At 40.2% G+C, this 24,004-nt stretch overlaps 2 protein-coding genes across 6 annotated transcripts in view; both read right to left on the reverse strand.

The window, feature by feature from the left end:
* Positions 1-635: 635 nt before the first annotated feature.
* On the reverse strand, positions 636-5,263 carry TCFL5 (transcription factor like 5). The gene is made up of 6 exons (XM_063350306.1): positions 4,530-5,263; positions 3,653-3,839; positions 2,838-2,997; positions 1,953-2,199; positions 1,432-1,573; positions 636-762 (listed from the first exon to the last, which is right to left on the reverse strand). Exons 1-6 carry the CDS (start codon positions 5,261-5,263, stop codon positions 643-645), a joined length of 1,590 nt encoding a protein of 529 aa, XP_063206376.1. The 3' UTR covers positions 636-642.
* Positions 5,264-8,469: 3,206 nt separating this feature from the next.
* Positions 8,470-24,004, reverse strand: part of DIDO1 (death inducer-obliterator 1) — a 60,419-nt gene continuing 44,884 nt past the window's right edge. For all 5 annotated transcript variants that reach the window (XM_063349855.1, XM_063349852.1, XM_063349851.1 and 2 more), the window contains 5 exons: positions 23,340-23,886; positions 22,566-22,719; positions 21,446-21,535; positions 20,585-20,780; positions 8,470-13,622 (listed from right to left, as the gene is read on the reverse strand). In XM_063349855.1, coding sequence (XP_063205925.1) covers positions 10,243-13,622; positions 20,585-20,780; positions 21,446-21,535; positions 22,566-22,719; positions 23,340-23,886 — 4,367 coding nt within the window. In that variant the 3' untranslated portion in view covers positions 8,470-10,242. The remainder of the gene's footprint in view (positions 13,623-20,584; positions 20,781-21,445; positions 21,536-22,565; positions 22,720-23,339; positions 23,887-24,004) is intronic.

The raw sequence follows: 24,004 nt of genomic DNA on the forward strand, positions 1-24,004 counted from the left end.
TAGACATCAAAAATAGTACTGTATTTAAAAAAAAAAAAGGCTAACACCATTGTTTTTGGGACCAAGTATATTAAAGTGTGTATGGCAAATATGAACTCCATAATACCAGCACCGTTTAGAAGCCATGCACTTACTCAGTTAATCAATATAGCCTTTAAATTTTTAATGGAAAAAATTGGCATTATAATATGGTAATTAATTTCTTTTTACACTTGAAGAGTACATTTGCATCTAGTCATTAAAATAATAGGACAGACTGATGTTGTACAACTCTATCTAACTGTACTGCATCATCTTTAAAAAAAGCCCAAAACCACAACACAACAAAAATAAACCCCGAAGCAGAACCAGAAACAGAAAAAGAACGTATTTTTTGGTAACCAAAGGGGAAAAATACTTAGCTGTCATGACATTTTTCTTGTAGCTTCTGGTCCCAAAGCCCCTTTAACAGAGCACTGATTGCTATTGCTGGTAGTTAACTTTCATTTCCATTTTGAATAAAGAATATTTTCTTTAAAGCTCTATTTATGTATTTTCACAAGTTATAGTTTGCAATTCATGTTCAGCATGTAAACAGAGAAAATAAAATACAGTTTGGGCCATTGTTAGCTAGCCACGCTTGTACAATCCAAGGCGGTCAGTTCAGGCTACTTGGTCTCCATAGCCATGCGTGTTTTCCTGCACTGGACACGTTACAAATGAGTCTGATCTTGCTATTTTTAGCCTCCTGCCTGTTTTACCACAGAACAGAGTCTCAAATTCCTAAAAATCAAAATACAAAAAAGAAACAACAATTATGTTTAATGTAGATATTTACTTGAGAGATACATTTTTTTGTTTCACTAGTGTCTTGTAAAAAGATATAATATGCCTTTAACAGAAGTGCTGAGGAGCCGTAGCGTCATCTGGAGAAGGAGGTTTTCCTCTACGCACTCCATCTACGCTCCTAAGCCAGACTTACCCTGGGGCTGCAACTACCCGTGTCGTTTTGGGAGCTGCTTAGAAAGGCACATAAGCCTTTACTGCTCTCACCCGCACTGAGACAGCGTGGGCATTCAGCTGTGATTCTCATCACTTCACTACCAGCTCGAGAAAATTAAGGAGGGGAGGGCGGGGAGGAATGCTTGAAGAGGACCTAAATTCTACATTGCCATCCTGATGCTATCACACTCAGGAACTGGGCTAACTAAAAAAAAAAACATATAAATTTTAAAATCTGATTAGAAAACCCTGAGGACAGCCTATGATTTCACACTACGGAACTGAAACTGCTGTGAGGACAGCTATTAAAAAAAAAAATTTTTCAATTATATAGAGGTCCTTCACAAACAGCATCAAGCAGAAGCATTCCCTATACTTTTAGCTGTGTTATGATAGCTTTAAAACATTTCACATTTTTATCAAGAACAAGAATGAAATTAGATTTAAAACCTTTTTCAGAGAATCACCATGCCTTTCCTGAATGTACTTCAGAAATGAAGTCGTCCATTGTAAAGTTGTCGCCTTATCAGTATCAACAGTGCAAAATGGAACCAGGAGATTCAGCTCATCACAGCAAATCCGGATCCTGCGCCTACAGGCAAATACAAAAGGTCACCAACCCACGGGCTAGAAGGAAGTTGAAAAATAAAAAAAGGAAGACGACTCACCTGCGCTACAAGCCATGAACTTTGGGGACTTTTTGTTTGCTACAAGCTTTGTATTTGTATACTAGTCATGTTAGATGCAAGTTACCTTATCTTTATAGAGTAACAAAACAAAGACGACCACAATGAAACATACATATTTTTTCCTCTAAGGAACACTAAACCCTTGCCACCTGCACTGCTTTTTCTTGTAGGTAAAACAGAGTATGTAAAATTTACATTTTACTCTGGATAATGACAGCAGTGTTACAGTATCAGTATTTAGGCTTCAAAAACTTCTGTCTTGCCACTACTCACAGAAATTACCTTCTGTCTCTCTCCATGCGGTTATGTCTTTCTCTTCGCTGAGTGACTCCGTCCTGTGTACCACTTTGCAGCTGCACACTGGCATTTGCCTGTGCGGACTGCCAAGGGCCCTGGGCAGACGCAGTACTCTGGCTATCATCGCGCGTATTTTGAATTTCACTCAGGGGTTTGCGATCTATGTTTGTATCCGATGGGCTTATTCGGCTGCAGCTTCTTCTGTTTATTGTTTGCTTGCATATGGTGTCTTCTTGGAAAAACAAAGAGGAAAAGGACAATGTATTTATAACCCTCCCACGAATCACTGAAAGTTAAGATCATGGAATTATTTTTTTTTTTAATCACTTTATTTATGTGGAATAATCTTTGAAGCTTTATTGCCAGCCTAGATTGACTCTTACAGTAGTGCACGTCCTTCGGAAGCCCTAAGGCACTGCCTGCTGTTTCAAAATCCTCCTAGCTTCTATTTTCTCTGAGAACCCAATGAGATCCTGCCTGCCTTTGATAAGCATTTGAGGCAGTCCTTTAAACATTCTTCAGTTTGATCCTGACTAGATCTGCTGTACCAACTTTGGAGTCAAAAGTGCAGAAAGAAACCAGTTGCTTACTGGAGCCCCAGATTTTTCCAAGGTACTTTGCAGCCGTGGGTTTTCTTATTTCAAGCTAGAAGAAGTGCTAAAGAATTTTGAAAGTACAGCTAAAATCATAGGTGCTGAACTTCTTTGGAGAAATCTAGTCCCATAGTCCCTAAGCATATCTCAGACATAAAACCCACACCTTTTATGATTCACTAAAATCATATCCATTCTAAAAAACACAAAAATTCAGAAAAAAAAGTAGATTTGAAGGTCAAGAGAAATCTAAGTGAAAAGAAGATAAACGGTTTACCTCCAACTTTAATCCAAACTTCCTCAGGCAACGCTTTAGTCATAGCACCTACTGTCTGTTTTGTGGATTCAATTTCCTGATAGCAGAACGAGAACGTCTTGGGTATCCCAAGGTCTTGATGTTTGGCAGCATCCAAAATAGTGCAAGATGTCCCAGAGGTCTGTGAAAACCAAAACAGACATACTTAGAAGACTATATGCATAAAAAGAGATTATTTTGATATCTTCATGTTAACTTCTTCAAGTTTTAGCCCCATGATTCAATGTGTTGTATCAGAATAAATCCCAATTACTTCTGCACACAACCATAGGATACCATAGGATTTTAACAGACTGCTGCGTTTTTTTGGGATACCTCTGACATTTCTGAGTGCCATGCTACCATTCTCGCTTCAGAAGTTACTGGGAGTTTGGGGAAAAAAAATATCTCTTTCATCAAAATCAATTAGGAAAAAAGGGACCCATGGAAAATGGTACTAAGTGTCTCTTTCTCGTCTCGCATAGGTGAAGCAGCTGCACTGATAAACTCAAGAAAAAAAGTCCTTCCAGTAAGAAATCTAATGGCCTATTGATCATTACCTGGCTGGACGTTATTACAAATAACATAACTGCCACACAATTGGTTTGCGTAGCAAATTACTTTTGATGGTTTTAAAGATAAGAATAAATAAATTGCATTACAGATCATTCTGATCATTCCTGTTCAAACCAAGTCACACTTGAACCCAAACCTTTAGAATTACATTGCACCTAAGAGGTAACGCTATGAGCATTTGAAATCAGCAGAGTGCGAGTAGTGCTGAACACGTCACCTACCTGTGCCTGTGCAGGATTAGCACTTCCAGCAGCAGAACACGCGTTCATAGTAAATAACGGGTACGTGAACTGTAAAGAAGGCGTGGCAGGTGCCGTCTTATTTTTCCCTAATGCAACACACTTGTTGTCTTGCTGATGAAGAGGAACACCTATCAGTTCTGACGGCTGTCGAATCAATGTTACTAAACTTCAAAAAAAAAAAAAAACACAACAAAAAAAACACAGAAAACATACCAGACAACTTGAAAGTGAGTGCAGAAAAATTTACAGCTACACATACTTCTAGTAACTATCAGCAAGAAACCACTTTAATTTACTGTAAACAGAAATCATTACTATTGCCTACTTCAGGGACCAAAAAAAAAAAAAAATCAGATGAGAAGGTATTTTATTCTGTGCCGTAACAATTCAGCTCTATGCCTCACTAAAATGTTGTATCAGCACACTAATACAGTTACAAGGCCAGACTGTAAAACAAAATTTTTGCTCAGTTTCCCCCCCCATAGTCAGGTCTCCACATTGTAACACTAATCAATCGCTCTTAATATTTTATGATGATCAAAAATTTACCGTGCTTTTAGCAAGTAAAACTAGGCAATGTTGTTCTCTCACCTTAATTTACATTACATGTTGTTATCAAGAATGAAGTTGTAAAAAGTAATTAATTTTGAAACTACATTCTGTACCATTTATGCACTATACAGAGGGGCCTAATCTGAGTCCGTGGCGTTGCAGCCACGTTTGACTGGCACAATGTTAAAAAGCCCAATCGATCATTATAAAAAGTACTGTTCTTAGGTTTCAGGTAGAAAATTAGTTTTGAACTATATGATGATACATAGTCTAACAACATAAACTAAAATTAATTGCAACACACTTGTTAAGAGTTACTCCAGATTCTTGGGGTTCTTGACATCTGGGGTTTTCTGTCTGGATGCTGTTGAATCTGTCTTCCAACCGAACTCTGACTGCAGATTTAGATCTAGGCTCTGGTGCCAGTGCCGAATTTTCAACAAGTATGTTTTCTTTATTCGACCCATCAGAATTTTCATCATGTTTAACTTTTACTAAACTGTATCCTGGGACTTCTACAGAGCTACTGTTACACGTTTTATCTGTTCGGCTCAAAGGGAGGTTAGACTCACTAAGTAACATCATTCTGAGCTCCTGAAAGTCAGCGTAGCCCAAACGTGGGTTTGAAGTTAGCAAACTGCTGTCAGAAGGGAACCCCGACTGACAGGGAACTGGGTAAACCGACTGATGCCCAGAGCTGTGTGATGAACACCCGTCCTGACTGCTGTTCAGTGACGTCTGGTGCAGAGGGGTGTCTGCAGAACGACCAGGCGAGGAGAAAGAATTGAGCCTAGCTTCCACTTCACCTTCACTAGCTTGTGCCTCCGCGTGCGAGTAAAGTATGTGCTGCAGCTGGGTATACTCAATTTCCATCATCTCCACCAGGCTGACGTCTGTGGTGGTGAAGCTAAGATTTTGCTCACCGAAGGAACTGTCACTTGAGCTTCCAGGTCCACCAGCAGCCGGAGTGGGATCGGAAACACTAGCTGTGCTTTGAGGGATGGAGGTCTGAGGCTCCTCTGGGGCTGATCCTGACATGACTGCAGTAAACCTAATCAGTTACCAACGTCTCTCTCAACAGTGAACCATAAAACCTACGAGAACTATCAGTATTCTCCATAAAAAAAAAAAAAAGGGGGCAAAAAAAAAGTACTTAATACTGATTCTGTACCGCCGGGAGGTAGCAAAGGAAGGAAGGAGCTGCTGTACCAGACAGTCTGACCATTTCCCCCCGGGAAGCCCGCCCTGCCTCCCACCGACACGGCTGCTCACGACAAACGCGCTCCACCGGCCCACACCCAGCCGGGGGAGGGCGGCTCCGGGCACTCCGCTGCCTCCGGCTCCCTCAGAGGAGCCCCCGCCCGCCCCAGGGCGTCCCGGGGGGCGCGGAAGGGCAGGCCCCGCCTGACTGAAGCCGGGGGTGGGGAGCAGCTCGCCCGCGCCCCCTGCAACGCCCCGCGGCGGGGGACACCCTGGGCCCCGGCGGGGAGGCCCCGGCGGGGAGGCGGCGGAGGAGGGCGGGGAGACCCGCCTCAGCCCACCCGACGGCCGCGGGCAACTCCCAAACCCCCGGCACCCACCCGCCGCCCACGCGCCGCCTCCAACCACCGCGCGCAACCGCCAACGGCCGCGCGCCTACGCTCCCCTCCCCTCCCCTCCCCTTCCCTCAGGCCCCTCAGGCCACGCCCATTCCCCCCCTCAGGCCCCTCAGGCCACGCCCATTCCCCCCCTCAGGCCCCTCAGGCCACGCCCATTCCCCCCTCAGGCCCCTCAGGCCACGCCCATTCCCCCCTCAGGCCCCGCCCCAAGCGGCCGCCTCAGGGTCCCCCTCGGTCCAGCCGGGCCCCGACCCAGCCCGAGTGCGAGCCCGCCGCGGGGCAGTAGCCAGGTCGCCGTCCCTCCTTCCCGGCCTGCTTTGTCCACTTCGGGCTGGGGAAAACCAGCGAGGCGGGGGCGGTGGAGCCCAGTCCATGAGGAAGCGTCCAGAGCAGGGGACCGGCGAGAGGGGAGTGAGGAGGCTCCTCAAAGTCGCCGTCTCCAGCCGTCCCCGCAAAAGGGGAACGCAACGAGGTTTTCTTCACGCCCTGCCCTTAAACAGGAGCTCACCTTGCTTTTCCACAGGTGGCTACCTCGTTAAACGTGACCACCGCAGGCCCCGGCATTCAGCTTCTTGTTGCTGTAGCAGCTGCGTGGCAGAGCTCAGGCACTCGGGAGCACGAGGCCTGGTGAATGGCGCCAGGTGCGTGGTCTGAGTCACCCCCAGTATTTTAAAAATCCTCCCCAAACCAGCGTGGCCAGGGCTGGGAGGATCCACAGATGACTGACCATAGGTCATGTCTGTCACCGTTTCCTGTCATGGAGGTACCATTCAGTACTGTCACCTGCTCAATACCAGCCACTGATGGTATGAAGGAAAATTCTAAGAGAGAAAAAAAGCCACCACGATTGGAAATTAACACCTGTGTTTGGTTTCATTGTTGCAGGATAAAGACTTTTCCCTTTTTTCTTTCTTTTTTTTCCCCCACCAAGAACGCCTCTGTGAAGCACTGGAGGCAGGAGGCTCTTCCCTACATTCTGTACCCAGCTGCAGTGGAGGACAGAGCCCTGGATTTGCTATTCTAAGATTAAGTTACTAAATTATAAACACTTTAGTAGCTTGCTGGTGTTTAAAAACTGCTATTTGATAGAAAGTTAATCCAAAGGCCCTAAAAAAGTTCCATTTTTCTGGACTTGTGCTATGATGGTTCCATGAAAATGAGGTTGGACGCTAGGTCTTCTGCTCGGAGACCATCTGAACGCGTCCTCACAGACTCCCTCCCTCCGTGGCAGGCATCTCACCATGGTCAGCAGTTTGTTTGTACATTTGCACTCAATTACTTATCTACTACTGGTTACGTATTTTAGTATGAAAAACAGATGCCTATTACAGAAGACACATTGTAGAAACAAACCAGAGTGCAAAAGGCACAAAAATGCTACTCTAACTCATAAACAGAATGAAAAAAAATATTAATACTATATGAATCTTTTATCCCCTTCAGGAAGTTAAAAAAATAAAATCTGTGTACTGCATTCTTGAATGACGTGCACATTCAGTCAAGGTAGCACGCACAGACATTTCCCATGTTGAAATGTACCGTATTATATGAGGTGTAGCCAAAGTCTGAACGTTACACTGGTGACTTTGCTCTAGAAACAAAAGCATAAATTTTAAAAGCAGTTTTTTGCATGTTGGACTCAATAACACACTCTTCCCCTCCTCTAATCCTTCTGCACAGTCTCCTTTAGAATGCATAAAATTGGTATATTACAGTCTTTTATAGATGTAATAATCTTTCTGCTTACATCGTTCTTGACCTTTCAGAGGCTTTTACATAAAAATTTAGCAAAATACCCCTTGGAAAGTTAATTTAGCTTAGTACAAACATAGGTAAAAGCTCAAAATAGTAGTTGTTTCATGTTAATCAAAAGTTTGAAGAGAGCCAGAGAATTGTTTATTTTTCCTGTTTCTTGCAATGCGTGATAATAATCCAGTACCACTTTTAGTCTCTGTAAATTGAGTTTAATTGTTATGTTCTTTTCAGCCTAGATTTTACTGTCTGCTGCAATGCAGAACACAGGAACCTTGCTGCAAAAGCCACGTCCAGGTCACTATAAACCATATAAAGCTGTGGTTTAAAAAAAAATAAATGTCATCATTGTCTGTCTGTATGCTGGGTTTTTTTTTGCCACTACATGTGTGAGAGGATGCACTCACTGTCCCCAAATCGTGAACAGATTCCCCAAACTGATGGGTGATAAAGGAGTGCTTCCTGGAAGATGAAAAGCCACACATCTACTCATAACAATATAAAGTCAAGGAATTCATAAATGGTGTGAATTCAGTTTTTCTTAAGTTCAAAGCTGACCTGAATTAATGTTTTTTCTGTTCTTTAGATCTTTTGGTGTAAAGTCTTCAAAGGAAAATCGCAATATCATTAAAAAAATCATAATAAAATAGGGAATGTTTTAGAACTGAGAGACGAAAATCACAGGCACAGATTTTCATATGATTTTTCGAATGCCTGCAATTAAGCATCACTAGGTAGTGATGTCCTGCAAAGCATCTTCTTTCGTTAAACAATGAGGAAGTGAAACCCACGTGCCACCAGTCTTTTGGGGTGACTCCTGAGGCTTGTTGCAAAGTAGCAATATTTAGAAAATCATATACAGATACAGATTTAAGAAATGGACAACAGTTCTCCGTAGATGTTTATTCTACTTACAGTAACAAAAACCTGTGAAGTCCCATATTTTAATGTACAGTGATATATTTTGCCATATAAAATACAATTTACAGAAATTTCTATCAAGTAAACCTAAACAAACACACTTTTTGCATACTTTTATGTATGTCTTTAAATTAGAAACATCTCATTAAGAAAAAAATCTTACACCATAGTAGATGTTTGCATTTAATACCACCTCTCTGCATTTTAACGTTTTGTCTACAGGTTGGGAATACCGATGATCGTTTCAACCAGCAAATCCTTGATGTAGAAGGACTTCAAAGATGCACCAATATGAACTGTAAAAGCTGTAGTGAGATACATGGCATACACGCTACTTGTAATGTAGTCTTCAAGATGCAAACGTTTATAGGAATCTAATTTTACATTTTCAAAACTATTTTATAAAAATATCAAAATATTTACCGAACTGTTAATCTACACGGTCAAATAAATTAGCGGGGTTTTATTTCATACTTTAGAATTACGTACTTGAAGAATACACGGAAAAGTAGCAATGTGATGTATTTCACAGTGAAAAACCTCCCTCTCGAATCACAACACGAAGTACCACCACTCTCCTTTTCAAGCTTAATGCAGTTACACCTTTTTCAGTGGAAACTTTTATATACACTACCGGCCTAAGTAGGGTCTAACAACAAAAAGGTGACTTTTTTTTTTTTTTTTTTTTTTCCAGGAGCAAAACACTTTTAGAATGAAAAGTACAATAAAACAGGGACATTTTTTAAGTCTATGGCAAAATTCTGCAAAACCAAAATGAAACCAAAAAATGGCTCCGCTACCTCAGTTCAATCTATGTAACAGATTTAGTGGCCTATTTAACCAACTTATTCTTCTTGCCTTTGGTATACCAATTCGTTTGTAGTCTTAGCCTTTTTCAAATAAATGCCTGATGTTTTTCTAAGTTTTGCTGGTTATAAAGGTGCTACTCTTGTATGTTACTTAATTACAGATTTGTAAAAATGTGACGTGTAAAACCCCTCAGCCTCATGAAAGAACTAAGTATGACTTGTTTCTTGGCTGTACACTTAAAAGATGGATTACAAAACACAAAATACCTGTATATAAAAAGGAAGATAGTGCACTTTAAGCTTATAACATTCCATTTTCAAATCCTCCGTCAGTCACGAGTAGTTATTAACACTGTTCTGAGGCCTTTTCCTAAATACACACGACGCTTCCGTTGTAAAATAAACTAGACAGCAACAGTGGACGCCTTTTTTTAAAGCGTGTGCTGTAGGAACAACGTTGACACCAAAATATCACGTAAATGAGATGTAAAGGTATGGCTCCTAAGTTCTGGATTAAATTCTCTTATAAAATTACAATTCAAGTTACTGGAAAACATAACTTTATAATCTTAAAAAGCAATATGCTCTTCTTAGACTTTTTCCATTTCTGTACTGTAAATGGAAATTTTAAGATAAAGATGCAAGTAGAAAAAACAAAATTTCAGTACAGGTAACGCTGTGAATTTTTATAAGAAAAACATTATGCACAAAATGCAGCAAGTGAAAGTCCAGTATGTTCTTGCCTTTTATCTATTTGAGTATTTTCATTCACAGTTGTTCGAAAATTGCTAATTTGTCAGTCCATTTTGTAAGGCTAGTTTTACAACAGCATTTTTGTAAAGGTGAGAATATACACTATATACAGAAGATGCTGACTCAGTCCTTGCTGTGTTGTAAAAGTATATTAGTTCTGGGAAATACAGCATCAATCATATTTCTATGACTGATTAGTGGAAGATGAAGCTTCTGTTTCTGTTGGCTTCTGAGTCTCCTTCGGTGTTTCTGGCTTCATCTCTTTACCAGTTTCCCTACTCTTGCTCCGATCTTTGCGATCTTTTCCTCTCTCTCTTTCACGATCTCGATCTCTCTCTCGATCTCTTTCTTTTTCCCTGCTTCGATCCCGGTCCCTGTCTTTCTCTCGGTCACGATCTCTGTCTCTGCTTCTCGATCGCTCTCTATCACGTCTTCTGTAGGATTCTCTCTCTCTGGTTCTTGCTCTGTCTCGGTCTCTGTTTCTTTCCCATTCTTTACCCCGGTCTGAATCCTTCTCTCTATCTTTGTTTTGGTTTCTGTCTCTGTTTTTATCCCATTCCTTGTCTCTGTGTCTCTCCCAGTCCCTGTCTCTGTTCCAGTTTCTGCCACGGTCTCTTTCCCAAGGTCTGCCGTGTTCTCGATCCCTTCGTCTTTCTTCAAAGGGTCTCCCTTGTCGATTATCTCCTTGCTGAGGCTCTGGCTGATCTAAAGCCTTGTCTTTATTTCCTCCCTCATATCTCTCTCTCTGTCTCCCTTCAAATGTCTGGCCTCTAAATTCAGGATTTTTGCCTTCTCGGAAGTCAGATGCTGACCACTGTCCTTCCGACTCAGGTCCCTGTCCAGAAATATTGGAAAGAGATGCAGACGGTCCAGCTTCCTCCCACATCTCTTTTCTGTGGGATGGTGGATGGCTTGGAAGGTCCAGGAGCGGTCTTGGTGTTGGCTTCATACCTTGTGGTGACTGACCTTGGAAATGAAATCTAGAAGGGGGAGGTTCATTTTCTTCTGGAAACAGGGCAGGTGTGGCTCCTCTTGGTCCTCCAAACTGAAGTGGTGCTGGACCTCTCTGGTTGGCAAATCTGGGTGGTGGACTCCCTCTCCGTTCTTCAAATGGCTGTGGCAAAAGTCCTCTTGGACCAGGTATATGATTTGGAGCTGGACCTCTCTGCCCTTCAAATTGATTTGGGTGAGGCCCTCTTGGTCCCCCAAAATGACTTGGGGCTGGACCTCTTGGCCCTCCAAACTGAGGGCCTCCTCTCTGTCCTTTAAACTGAGCTGGTGGGGGCCGTCTTTGGCCTCCAAAAGGAAAAGGCGAAGGTCCTCTGTTTCCCATAAACTGAGGTGGATCTGGTCCTTCAAACTGTCCTGGAGGCCGAATCATTTCATTATATTGGGAATCTGAGAATTCCCTTTGTTCCATGTGAGGTTCCCTACGATCTTCAAACTGAGATGGTGACATTCCTCTTGGAACACCATGATAAGATTGGGCAGGGCCCCTATTATCACCGAAAAGAGATGGTGGTCCATGCTGTGTAGAAAATAAGGAAGGAATGGGACCCTTTTGACCTCCAAATCTTCCAGACGGAGGTCCTCTTTGCCCATCGTTATTTGGAGAATCGTGCTCTTCGGAGAACTGTGGTGCCGGTCCTCTAAAATTAGGTCCATGAGGTCCTCCCGGTGCATTGAGCATCAGTGGTGGTGGAGGCCCTCCTTTCTGCCCAGACAAAGAAAATGGAGGTCCAGCTCGGTTTTCTTCAAAGTGCTGTAAGGAAGGTCCACCCTCACCCTGAACTGATGGAGATTCAGTTTGTTCTACAAATTGATGAGACTGAGGATTTCTTTGTTCATCGTACTGCACTGATGAAAGACCCCTCTCTGGTTCAAAGTGACCAGCTGCCTTTTCCTGAGAAGTAAACATCGTATTTGAAAAAGAATCCCTTCCCATTACTTCGTTTGACTCATTTGACCACGATTGCAAAGACTGATTGTCACTTGGTGTGCAGAAATTAGGCTGAAAAGATGTACTTGGAGGTGTTGGAAGCAGCACTTTACGTAAAGGCTTGGATGCAGAAGGTTCTCCAGAAGCTGTTTGATTCATGTTTTCCAAACAAACTTGAAGAGTGTTTTCAAATTTGCTATTAGATGTCTCTTTCTGGGACACTGTAGAAGCCTTTTCACTTGAAACCCAATTATCACCACTAAACCCAGGCTGAGTAGCAGAAATTAAAGTCTTATCTTCCTTACCAAGTGAAGTCTGCAAAGCATTTGGAAAACTTGCTGGAGCCATTTCTCCTGTGGGTATCTCATTCTGTACCACCTGCGGCTTTATTCGAGAATCAACATTGTCATTAGTCTCTGTTGCCATTCTTCTGGCTTGTCGAGGATCTCTGTTCTGCCTCGGGTCACAGCCCTGGTTTAAAACTTGTGCTTGCTGATTTAAAGATGAAGCCAAATCTACTTTTTGTGTAGCTTGCTGGTCCTGATGGAATAATTCAGTCTTTATTAGGGAAGATTTTGGCGGTGGTGACATTAAAGCATCAGACACTGAAAAATGAGCCATTGAAACACCAACAGCTGCTCTTTGTTGTCTGAGGGCTTCTTCTTGTTCCTCCAATTGTCTTTTCTGTTCTTCTATTTGTTTGTTTAATTCTTCCAACATTTTTTGCTGTTCTACCAAGGATGAGGATGCAGACAAATCAGGCACGTACGAAGCAGATGTTTCCGAAGAATTGCTTTTAGTGTCTGTATACATTTTGTTAGGTAAATCATCAACAGTAACTTTTGCTTCTTCCAAGATAGTTTCATCTTCTGGATCGTAGGCCTCATCCTCTAGTTCTGCTGCATTAGATGGCTTTTCCATGTTATATCGCTTTTCACTTTCACCAGTCTGCATTTCAAAAGCTTTCTCTGGACCATATTCTTCTTCAGGATCATACGGTCTGTCATCCTCCTCCTCTTCTATAGCTCTGTCTTTCGACATCTGTCCAAACTGTTGCACAATGGGATCTAACAGAGGAACAGCTGACATTCCTCCATCAACAGTGGCTTGACCTTCCTGATTTGAAGACTGGACAGTTTCAGAATCCTTAGCAAGAGGCTCAAACGTTTTCTTTTTTCCAAAAAGTGTCTGCAGGATGTGCTCGAGAGGTGTGGCAGTTTTTGAGGCTGAAGAATGGGTAGCAGTAACACTTGCAGGAGCAGCGGTTGAAATTGGTGGGGTTACAGTAGTTGTGGTTCCACTTTTAATCGAGGAGAGTATTTTCAATACTGAAGGTGTAACCGCTGAGGCGTCTGGAACGGGAAGTGGAGGTGGAGGCGGAGGAGATCCAGGTGGTGTTGTACTTATGGTTGAATCTCCTGAATAAAGTGTGTATTTCGGAGTTTTCTTCTCTTGCGAAGCAGCCAGCGGCCCTTTAGAGAACAGCGATGTTTCCGTTTCCTCGTGTGTTTGAATTCTGCTTCGCTTTTCCTCTATCTTTTCTGTTTCAATGCCAGTGGCAAGACGCTTCCCCTTCTGACAGATAACCAATCCGAGAATTAGATTTGGCCGAGAAGACTCAAGACCTGAAAAGGGAACACAAAAATTGTATATGTAAAAAACTGATTTTTAATTATGCTTTCAGCAGAAACTTAATTATTTTAGATACTGGCAGCTACAAAAGTCATAAAGATAACAGTTTTTCTAAATTCCATTAGATGACCTACTGGCAATTTTCATTAGTCCGTAAGTGTACGCATCTGTATTTCTTTACTTTTTATATATATATTTGTATATAAGAAATGTTTTAATTCATTCCTTGACAAAGATAAAGATGGCAGCAACAGATATGATTATTAAAAAGTGTCTTTGCAAATGTTCAAAACTGAAGAACTATTTTATATTGTTGTGTTGTTACATAGGTTTTGTTGATGTTCAACCACCCCTACCTCTCCCCCTGAAAAGTCATATATTTACTTTTAAATGGTTTGCAAATATGTTGTATACACACAGATACTGAAAAGTGAGAAAACCCGGGCTGAACTTTGTAACTATCTTTCTCTTATAATCTACATTGACATTTACACCAGTCTATAATATTTTGTCTAGCTCTGAGTTAAACAAACAGCCGTAATTGCTAAGACAATAACCTCAAACCAACTGTGTTTGGAAACAGTATTAAAACTTTTAACCCACTCCCTGTGTGTTTGGTTTTTTCCCAGCTAGATATTGTTTTAAACCAGGATGGAAGCAGCCAAAGTCTAACTCCAGAGGCAGAGGCGAGTGAAGCCGATGGGGGTTTGCTGTGTGGGAGAAGGGGCCCTGGCTGCGCTGGTTTTCTTGGCGAGGACATTGTCACCGGGGATGAGCCTGGGATGCAGAGGGCAAGGGGACCTGAAACCCTCTGCCGCAGCACCCAGGGTGATGCTGCAAGGCCTTTCTGTAAGTAAAAACCGCTGCGAGCAGAATTACTCCTTTGTGAAAGCTTCAGACTTGAATCCTTGGAGAAGTATATCCAAAAACGATGGGGAAGTTTCTGATAAAAAGGAAAAATGCAAAGGTCTGTAGGTCTGTTTCATGTTATTGTAGTTCTTTCTTTTATAGGCACAGTTCCCACTGGCTCTTGTGGAAAATAAACACGTCCAGATTGAAGGACGGGGAATAAATTCTTCATAGAGCTGGTGGCAAATGCAGAAAATCTGTACAGAGAGAGGCTATTTAACTTCTGGATTTAACGACTTTTAAAGGGTCTGTCTTTCCCCCATATGTGCCATTAGATACGACTTGCATCCAGCTAGGGAGCAGGAATACAGAAACACAAATCAATCTGTAAAGTAACAGGTAACATTCACTGTGGTTAAATGGCAAGGCGAGGACGCTGACCTACGTTCGTTGTTCCTTCTATTCATGATCCTCTAAGTTCTGCATATATATGTTCCTTGTTCTTATTAAACCAAACCAACTGCTCGTTAAGGAACAATTTTTAAATATCTAATTATTAGCACCAAAAACTTTTTGACACCAATAAAAACCCCCCAGCCCCACAGATGCAAATCCATTCCATTAGCGAACGACATTCACAGATACATCACTTTGTTGAAACAACTGAATTCGAAGAAGTTCTACGGGGACTCTTAAATTTACCATCTAATGAGAAAATCACATCATCTGTTTTCCTGAGTCTATGTTCACATTTAATAAATTTCACCTTTTCTAAGTGCTTTTGGTTGCTAACTTCACACTGAGAAATTAGAGAGTTTTGTATATTTTTAGGTTAAATGTGAAGTTTTGTCCATGAGAAGATCCATCGCTCTTTCAGCTTAAGCTAAATTCAGTCAGAACCTACGTAAGCACAAGATGAAAAACGTGAATTGATGCCAAGGGCTAGCCCAAGCATTAGAACCAATTAAGTCAAGATTTCTATTTGCAGTTTGCTAAATAACACACTTTATGTTTTAAACTTAGTATTTCTCTTCAATACTTGCTATATATTTCATTAAGAAGTAACTTTTGTTCACAGAATGACCCCCCGCTAATCACCGGCATTTCCACTTCTTACGCTCAAATCTTACCCCACGTAAACCTTATTTTCTACATAATGGGCTACAGATAATAAGACAAAGATGGTAATTTTTCAAATAAAATAAGTTAACGGCGAAGTTTTATGAGATCTCTTGACAACTCAGGGAAAACAAACCCCCCTCAAAATTTCTGTGTTCTTCTGATTGTAACTGGTAATAGTACAGTGGAACAGTTTTAATCACTTACTGAAGAAACCAGCAAAGTCTGGTTACTCCCAGGAAAGAATCTTTTTAAAAAAAGACCAGAGAAAATGATAATGAAAATTTGAGGGCGATCTAAAGTATTTGCTTGAGATTTCCTATCAGGAATGGCTCTCATTATAAATACGTTGAGAAACAAGAATAATGAAATCTGCGTCAAGGGTTTTGGATCCCAGTTATTCTGTAGAATACATTCTAGATCCAAAACAGAATTCCTAGTATTTCACAGTTCAGTGGTCAAGTTTTACATGGTTCTGTGGTTAAGAGGGTATTGGACATGCTGTTTTAAATAATCTTTTTTTTTTTTCATTTTGTAATACATATTATTTCCTATTTGTACACCTAAAATTCACTGCCAAAAAGGTTTTTTCCTCCAGGTACAAGATTTCAGTGTTAGTAAGTGTTGCCAATTTTCACTTTCTTCTTATTTAGAAAAAAAAATATAAAAATTATAATTAAGAAAATTAACCATCTATATCAACAAAACTAAAATTTGCTAATAATTCAGTACATGCACAAATTTGCAGGACAGGAACTAAACAAATAATTCTTTTCAGTGAATCTAAGATTATTCAGAAAGGACCACATGACTTCACCACACACTCAGTTGCACCCACAGCCTAAAAGCAATTCTAGCAGTTCTGTTCACAATAAGTCACTACCTTGAATGGAATTATATTAATATATAAGATCAAGGCATAGTTCAAAAGTAAGACAACTTAACTAGGAAAAAACTATTCACAATTTACAGTCAGAATAGACTCATTTGTTAGAAATGGTTCACTGTGTGTGAATTTGCTTTATATTTTTTATCGGTATAGGAATAATGACTCCGTGTTTGGTCGGTGCTGACCAGTGCAGAGTCTCTCACCAACTGGTGGTCAGCCAAAATCTCCTCATAGGCATTTGCTGGTTGTCTGCTGTTAGAAGTTTTTGGTTATCTGATTTTATGTAGAGACTTGTGATTTACGCAATTAGCCACAATGAATCTCAACCACTGAATAACTGAAATGAACGGGTTTCACGAATCCATCAGACAGGATCGCTAATAAACAGCAGTTACTGAAAAATCAGTTTTGAATGCCTGTAGAAAACAGAGATCAAATATGCTAATTAAAATGGGGTAAAATTTTAATACACTTTCAAGACAGTAAGTTCCAGTAGTAAGTTATTAACGTTGGTTATATCTGTTTAGAGTTTAGTCATCATGTAATAAATCCATTAAAATTTTACATTTTGATACTGTAATTTTACACAAACTGGAGTGATGCCTAACCTGCCTCCTACATTCACTCAGTTCAAAGCGATCAAACACTAAATGCCTCTTTTGAGTGGAAACCTCGAGCTGGACCAGCATCAAGGGTCAGTCCCATTCCATTTCAATATCCACAAATAAATAGGATAAGTGCCTAATTTTAGGTAATAACGCAAACGTTGGCTGCAGTCTCCCAGCATTGCTCAGTGACTGCCTTTCACAAGCGTTTTAAGAGTGCTGCAGGCTGTGTCAGCAGCTAAATTATTTATAAAATAGTTATTATCCTATTATGTATTTGAAGTCCATGTGCTGGTTTTATGGAGTTACATCCTGTAACTACAGCCATTAAACCAGGGCACGCTAAATATTAGCATTGGATGAATATTTGTATTTCTTAAATACATTTCTACCTTAAATCAGTTTTATCATATTTATGCATATAATGGCCACATCATTCCCTGGCATCACCAGCTGGTAAGAAGCTACCCAAAATTAATGTACATTGATGACAAACCCACGGGAACGGACTAAGCATACCCATGGTGTACATTTTTAAACTGCAGAGACCAATACAAGATATTCTTTAAATTTTATCACCGCTATTTAAATATTTGTCCCAATTAATCATGAGAGCAACTGACAACTATCAGCAAATCTGTGTCCCCTTATCTCAGGGCTACAGCTCACTTCCAGCATTGTAACACCACTGCACGTCGAGGTTCGCTTGCGAATGGAACTGGCTGGCACCAAAAATCAGGTTTATAATGCTGTGATCTTCTACCACTGCTACCTCTCATCACGGTCTCTGCTGAGACGAAGACACCTCGCTCCATTCGGAAAACAGTTTGTTCCATTTGTTGCAATTTTTGGGAGGATTCTAAGCAGCATGAGGAGATTTCATGCCTTCATACTTTAAGAAAAAAAACATACTTCCTATTGCAAACTATCAAAAGAGATATATCAACATTTGTGGAATCCTTTGCTGATATATGTCTGTTTTATTAAAATTAATTTAACTACCTAAGACGCTTGTTATGTTCCCAACATTGCCATTAAATCCCTCAATAAATCACTTTCTATTGGCAATTAAGTATGGTTATACTATTTTTTATGAAGTGCTTTGAGGTCTACAGATGAAAGTGCTAAATAACTTAAAAACGTGTATGTGAAAGAGAAGTAAATTCACACACAGTAAACCACTGCACAAAGACAATGCAGAAGAGCCGGGCGATACAGAAAATCTGGTAAGAAATGTCTGAGATTAGTATAAATACGAGTAACCTTCCATCTTCCGTTGTTTTTAAATCACCCATGTCAAAGGTTTTTTTGTAGATCTTCTAGGTACTAGTGCAGTTGAGAAGTCCTCAGTTGTGTTCCAAATCCAGTCCATCAGAAACCAGGAGGAATTCACAATCCATACGTGCCTGATGGAACTGGCTGTTACACCTGGAATATCTTCTAGCTAGGATTTCTGGAGTGGCAGGGTTTGTTGTCCTCTCCCTCCTCCCACCTCCACTCATTCTTATCAAATCACCTGAAGCTCTCTAGAGCATAAAGCTTTTGGAGCCCTTACTAAACTCTATTTGAAGGTACACGATTAAATTTAAGGAGACAATGACCACTTTCCATAAAATATTTTTATTGATTGTGAAAGAAAGAAAAAAGCAGCAAATTCCATCAGATGTCATTAAAAAGTATGGATTACACGTCTGTTACGCTGCGGTTTTAATACATACACAAACCCAGACAAACAGCTTACCTGATTTTTTTGCCACCCCGTACTGGATCTGGTTTTAAAACACGAACACAACTTAGCACAACTATGAGGTAAAGGCTGCTACGGAAGTTTCCAAGAAGAGTGAACTGATGGCAGAGGTCGGGTGGAAGTGGCTCTTCTATGAAGCTGACATCATATGGCCTCTCTGCCTTTGGAACCTTGTTTCTATTGCTATCCTGTAACCCCTTTGCCTACAAATATGTATTTCAATTTGCCTCCATGAACACCTCCTGTAAATGACGCCTATATTTCTTCTGAGCAATTCCCTCCAGTTTTGAAAAACTTTTGCAATTTAAACTCCCAAATTACAAATTTCTCTACTAATACTCAGCAGAGTTTGTCTATGTTTGCCAACCCTCCAATCTAACGAAACCTATAATGGAAAAGTTGAAGTGTAAAAAGGAAAGTTGGGATTTCCACAGGACCGCACGCAGGCACCTCACAGAGACTATGTGATTGATTTAGATAGCAATAATCCCTCCATTTTAGCTATAGCCTAAGAGCAATGACCTGTGCACTGTTCGAGGATGGCTAAGACAGACTTGGGGTGTATGAGCAAAATCTCGTCCGAGGATGCAGAGCAAGTGCCTTTTGTAATCTCAGGGAGGAAGGGAGAGCATTTAACTAACAATGTTAGGAGTTGTTGTAGAAGCCATATGCCATTAACACATAAAAACCTGTCCCAGACACTGTTGCTCCTGCCTATGAACTCCGAGAATGCTTTATTGAGTTTAGTCCTAAACTGGTATTTGAGGCGTAGAGGACAGTCAGCGTCTCAGAAAGGTTTCATACCTACCGTTTGATATTTTCAGACCATTGCTATGGCAATGAAGTATTGCCTGCATTGTAACCTGTAGTTCTTCAGCTTCTCAAACTGTTACTTTATATAAAATCCCAGATACTTATTTGGAAACTAAGCATATGCACCTCCTCCATCCTCAGATGAAGATGACTTCAAATTTTGCAATAGAAGGGTGTTTCATGGTTGTATTCATGCTCAGTTCTTCTATCACCATGTTCAATGCACAAACATGGAGAAAACTCAAGCCAAACATTACCACTGGTGATTTTATCTAAAAATCGAAGACTGTAATACAACCTGCCTATACCAACTACTGGCTGGCACCTGCCAACCCTAAGGAATGTGGATCTTCTTCCCCCGGAACAAACCCGTTCTCAGAAGTCAGTGATTTGGCTCAAGTTTGCACCACCTAGAACACATTTCCAACACCTTGTGCACCATATTGCAGGCCCAGATTAATACTTGGCATGAGACAATGACAATTTAGAGAAAGCACTATGAATATTACCTTCGTCTTCAAGGATTTCTTGACTCCTCTGTAGGCTAAGTTTCCTGCTTGGTTTAAGCGATGGTGAGTGGCTTGCAAGGGCCCAGGTTTTGTGGATTTATGGGTCGCTGAAGATGGGGGCAGGGATGTGGCTGTTGCCCTTTTTTCAATATAGTGGCTGTTCCACCTACTCAATTTAACAGGTAAACCTCATCCTCCTAATAGCATATAAGCATCTTGTTGGAAAGGCTATGTAAATTTCAGACAATTTTCTCTTGAAAAGAGTTGGATTTCCAATTTTTCCCTATTTACATACTTTAAAATTGATTTTATATAAAAAAAATTTAATAATGATTACATTAAACATTCAACAACAACTTGTCTCCGATTGACCTTTTGTTTTGTGATTTTACCTAGTATTTAACCTCCCCTCTTTTGTGCTTACCTGGTCCCTCAAAGGGCAAGAGTTTGGAAGGAATTGGGTCCTTAGAACTCAGGGGGATCAGGTAGAGATCCTTGACATGTCTGTTGTTATTAGCTACAACACCAAAACGACCACGACTGCTAAAATAGGAGTAGAGAGAGATATAGGCAACTTCTTCTTCTTCTGTTGCAGGATGGAAACGAATCAAACACAATTCCTGAAATACAAAAGCAAAGTGGAAAAATTCAACCTGCAACACACCAGCAAATCAAATGGTAAAGGGCAAATTCCAGGGGTAAAAATAAATTGTACATTTATCACTTTAACTAGGTTTTCAAGGCAATACTCTAGCTTTAAGAGAGAACTGCTTTTCAATTGGTAATATTAAAACAGAATCAGGTCTGTCGTTTTCAGAAATACAAATTACTTGTGTATCTAACATCAAACTAAACATCTTGAAGCTCAAATTAATATGAAATGGAAGTCTTAGTTCCATAATTTTATCTCTATACTATGCATAATTTTTTCATTTCTGAAGTGTTTTTAATAGTAAAATCTATTACATACACTTAATGATAAGTTCCTTTAAAATTTGAATTTCCATCTTCAATACTGAATAAATATTTATATTCAATCATTAAAAATGCATTAATGGTATGAAGATTTAACTACTATGCAGCAGAGAGAGATCAAGAGGATCTGCAGCTCAATAAACACATTTCTTCGATAAATCAAAAATTTCAAAGGAGTAAGTGGTGTCAGAAGTTTTCCAGGTGTGACCTACGTCAGCATTTGCTGTTTATTAATTTATATTATAAAAAGTTGTCATTTTATATTGCTGTATTTTTCTTCTGGGTTTTGCAAAGGATTTTAAGTGTATACCTTAGAAAGCGAAGATTTGAGTTTGCCAACATAATCCCAGACTGTCTTCGGTGAGATCCTCCCACCAATATGAATTGTATCTGGTAAATCCTAAACAAGAAGTATTACACGGTAGTATGAGAAAAACCAAGAGAGACTAACGAATAAAAGCAGTGCAGGTTGCCCCATCCCAGCAGCCTAGTGGATAATGCACTATTATATTTCAGTAAACTTTTATATATAGTTTTCTAATTTCAGACAGGCTATTTCTAGATTTCCGGGTGTTTAATTATGGCACGTTACCATAAGGCTAACAGTAAATACGAGAGAGAAAAGGCACTCCCGAACAAGGATGGCAGCAGAATGTCTAATAATTCTGTACGCTCATTATTGACTTTCTTTTTATAGGGAAGCTGCTATCTGAAATACAGATTTTCTCCACACTTTCGGTTTCTCAGGAAATGCTGCACTCGTGACTCCAAGTCACATGAATTCTAGCGAGCTTCCTGTGTTAAGGACAGTGAAATCCATTTTAGCAAAAGCAATACCAAAAAGAACCACCAGCCCTGCTAATAAAAGTCCTAAACCACACATTTGTGTTTGAAACTTCCTAACAATCACATAAAATGCTTATTCATTTCAGCATAAACCTTTATACTATCTCATTATCTGAGCGTACACCCTCCCAGAATATCATCCAACTGTTTTTATTTGAAAATTAGTAAAAAGGATGATATTTTCAATAAATGACCAAACTTTTGTAACAGATCACACCAGTGACCCATCTAATTTGAGAACAGAACAAGACATCTGCTTTAAAATACTGGCTCTAAAACTTCAAAAAAATGAAGCTGAAATAAAGGTATGTTAGATCCATGTTAGAGCCTAACTTATGTATAAACTAGTTTAACGAGAGGAGAATTCTTCACAAATTTGTGAGGAATTTTTAGAAGGTGCTTTTTTTTGTTGTTTTCTTGAGCTACTTTTCCTATTACTAAAGGGATGCCATCACCACTACTACAGTTTCAATATATCTATATATAAATATATAGAGAGATATATTTACAGCGACCCCAGCCTTTCTAGCAACAGGAACTGCAGCACAGATTGATTCTAAACACACGAAAATGTCAGTTCTAACCTCACTAAGATAATCAAAGCACCCGGAGACAGGATATGCTTTAGTGACAAATTTGGCCACACTTTGCATGTTAATAAATCCTTTCCAAATGGTGTTGAGACGAGAGAGAAAGAGGGAGGTGTCGCTGTCTTGAGGTGAGCGTGGCTCTGCAACACTGCAAAACAAATCCAAAACAGAAAGGTTACAGAATACAAATGAGAATGGTCCCTTTTTTTCTTTTCTTCCCCCCTCCTATTGATCAAATACTCAAGTAAAAGAATATGCTACAAACAAAAATCTTGTAACTGCAGTTTCATAAGGATATACTTTGCAATATTTACTTTTACTACTGTATATACTCAGAATATGAAAGAAATCCACTTCTTTTCAAGCTGATCAGTTGGTTAATTTTAATTCATATTCATAAATTCAGATGTAACAGTATTTTAATATAGGATGAAAATCTAGAAATACCTTTAAACCATCTCTCACATACACGCTTTCTAGATATTAATGTACACACAGACTTCTAAGTCTGCATAATACCCTTCAAGTTTTATTTATCTGTTGAAAACACGTTGAGGAATCTTTGCTGTCAACATATACTGATGCTCTGAAAATTTTGCCAACGACAGAAGGTAAACGAGGAGATGGTAAATTAAAAACCTGAACCCAGCTACCTGAGCTTTAAAGTGAAACATGCTCTTTGATTGGGGGGAAGGGAAGGGGACGTGGGACTTTGAGGATAACCACATCAAAGATTGGGTAGCTTGGCTTACTATTAAATATACGCACTTGATATTGGGTGAGTGATGAACTGCTAAGTATCTTGGATCTGGTGAGGATGATGGTTTTGTTAATATTGATTTGGGGACAGTCATAACTGGTTTTGAAGTTTCCTGTTTTGTTTCCCCTGTTGAAACTTTGTCAGGTGCGGGACCAGAACGCAGGGCCGGTGTTGCAACACCGGAGGAGCTGCTCATTGCTGTCCTTGGGTCTCTGCCAGAAACCGTTACGGTTGTGACAACTCCACCGGCAGAAGAGGCAGGAAAAGCAGAAGCATCTTCAGGTACAGAAGAATCTGTATTGTTGTGGCCCTGGGTTGTAGGAATGTAAGTTCTTTCAACGCTTGACTGAGAAACTGTTTCTGCTACCGGTCCGACGTCGGTTTCCATCGCGCTTTCAGAGACGGCCTCTCTGGCAGGCTCTGCTGTTGGGGCTGGTGCAGAACTTTCATACTTTGGCTGAACTTCGGGTTTTGATTTCGATTCCACCTTTTTAACTGGAGCCACTGACTTCATCTTCTTAGATGGTACTTCATCTTCAGATGCTGAAATCTGACCTATAAATTTATTTTAAAAGCTTTTGATTACTATTTAACAATGAAATAGTTTGGAGAAAAACAAATAAACAAACAACAGCCTTAACATAATTCTTTTACTGTGCACAAAGTCAGCGCA

Source organism: Chroicocephalus ridibundus, chromosome 12, assembly GCF_963924245.1.
Source record: "Chroicocephalus ridibundus chromosome 12, bChrRid1.1, whole genome shotgun sequence".
NCBI lineage: Eukaryota > Metazoa > Chordata > Aves > Charadriiformes > Laridae > Chroicocephalus > Chroicocephalus ridibundus.

Bases quoted from the DNA above. Each gene is read 5' to 3' on its own strand.
- TCFL5 (XM_063350306.1), bottom strand. From the start codon at position 5,263: ATGTCAGGATCAGCCCCAGAGGAGCCTCAGACCTCCATCCCTCAAAGC. The intron at 1,574-1,952 runs GTAATTTCTGTG...ATTTGCCTGTAG, and splicing joins CGCATGGAGAGAGACAGAAG to GCGCAGGATCCGGATTTGCT. The intron at 763-1,431 runs GTTTTAAATCTA...TTTGATTTTTAG, and splicing joins ATGGTGATTCTCTGAAAAAG to GAATTTGAGACTCTGTTCTG.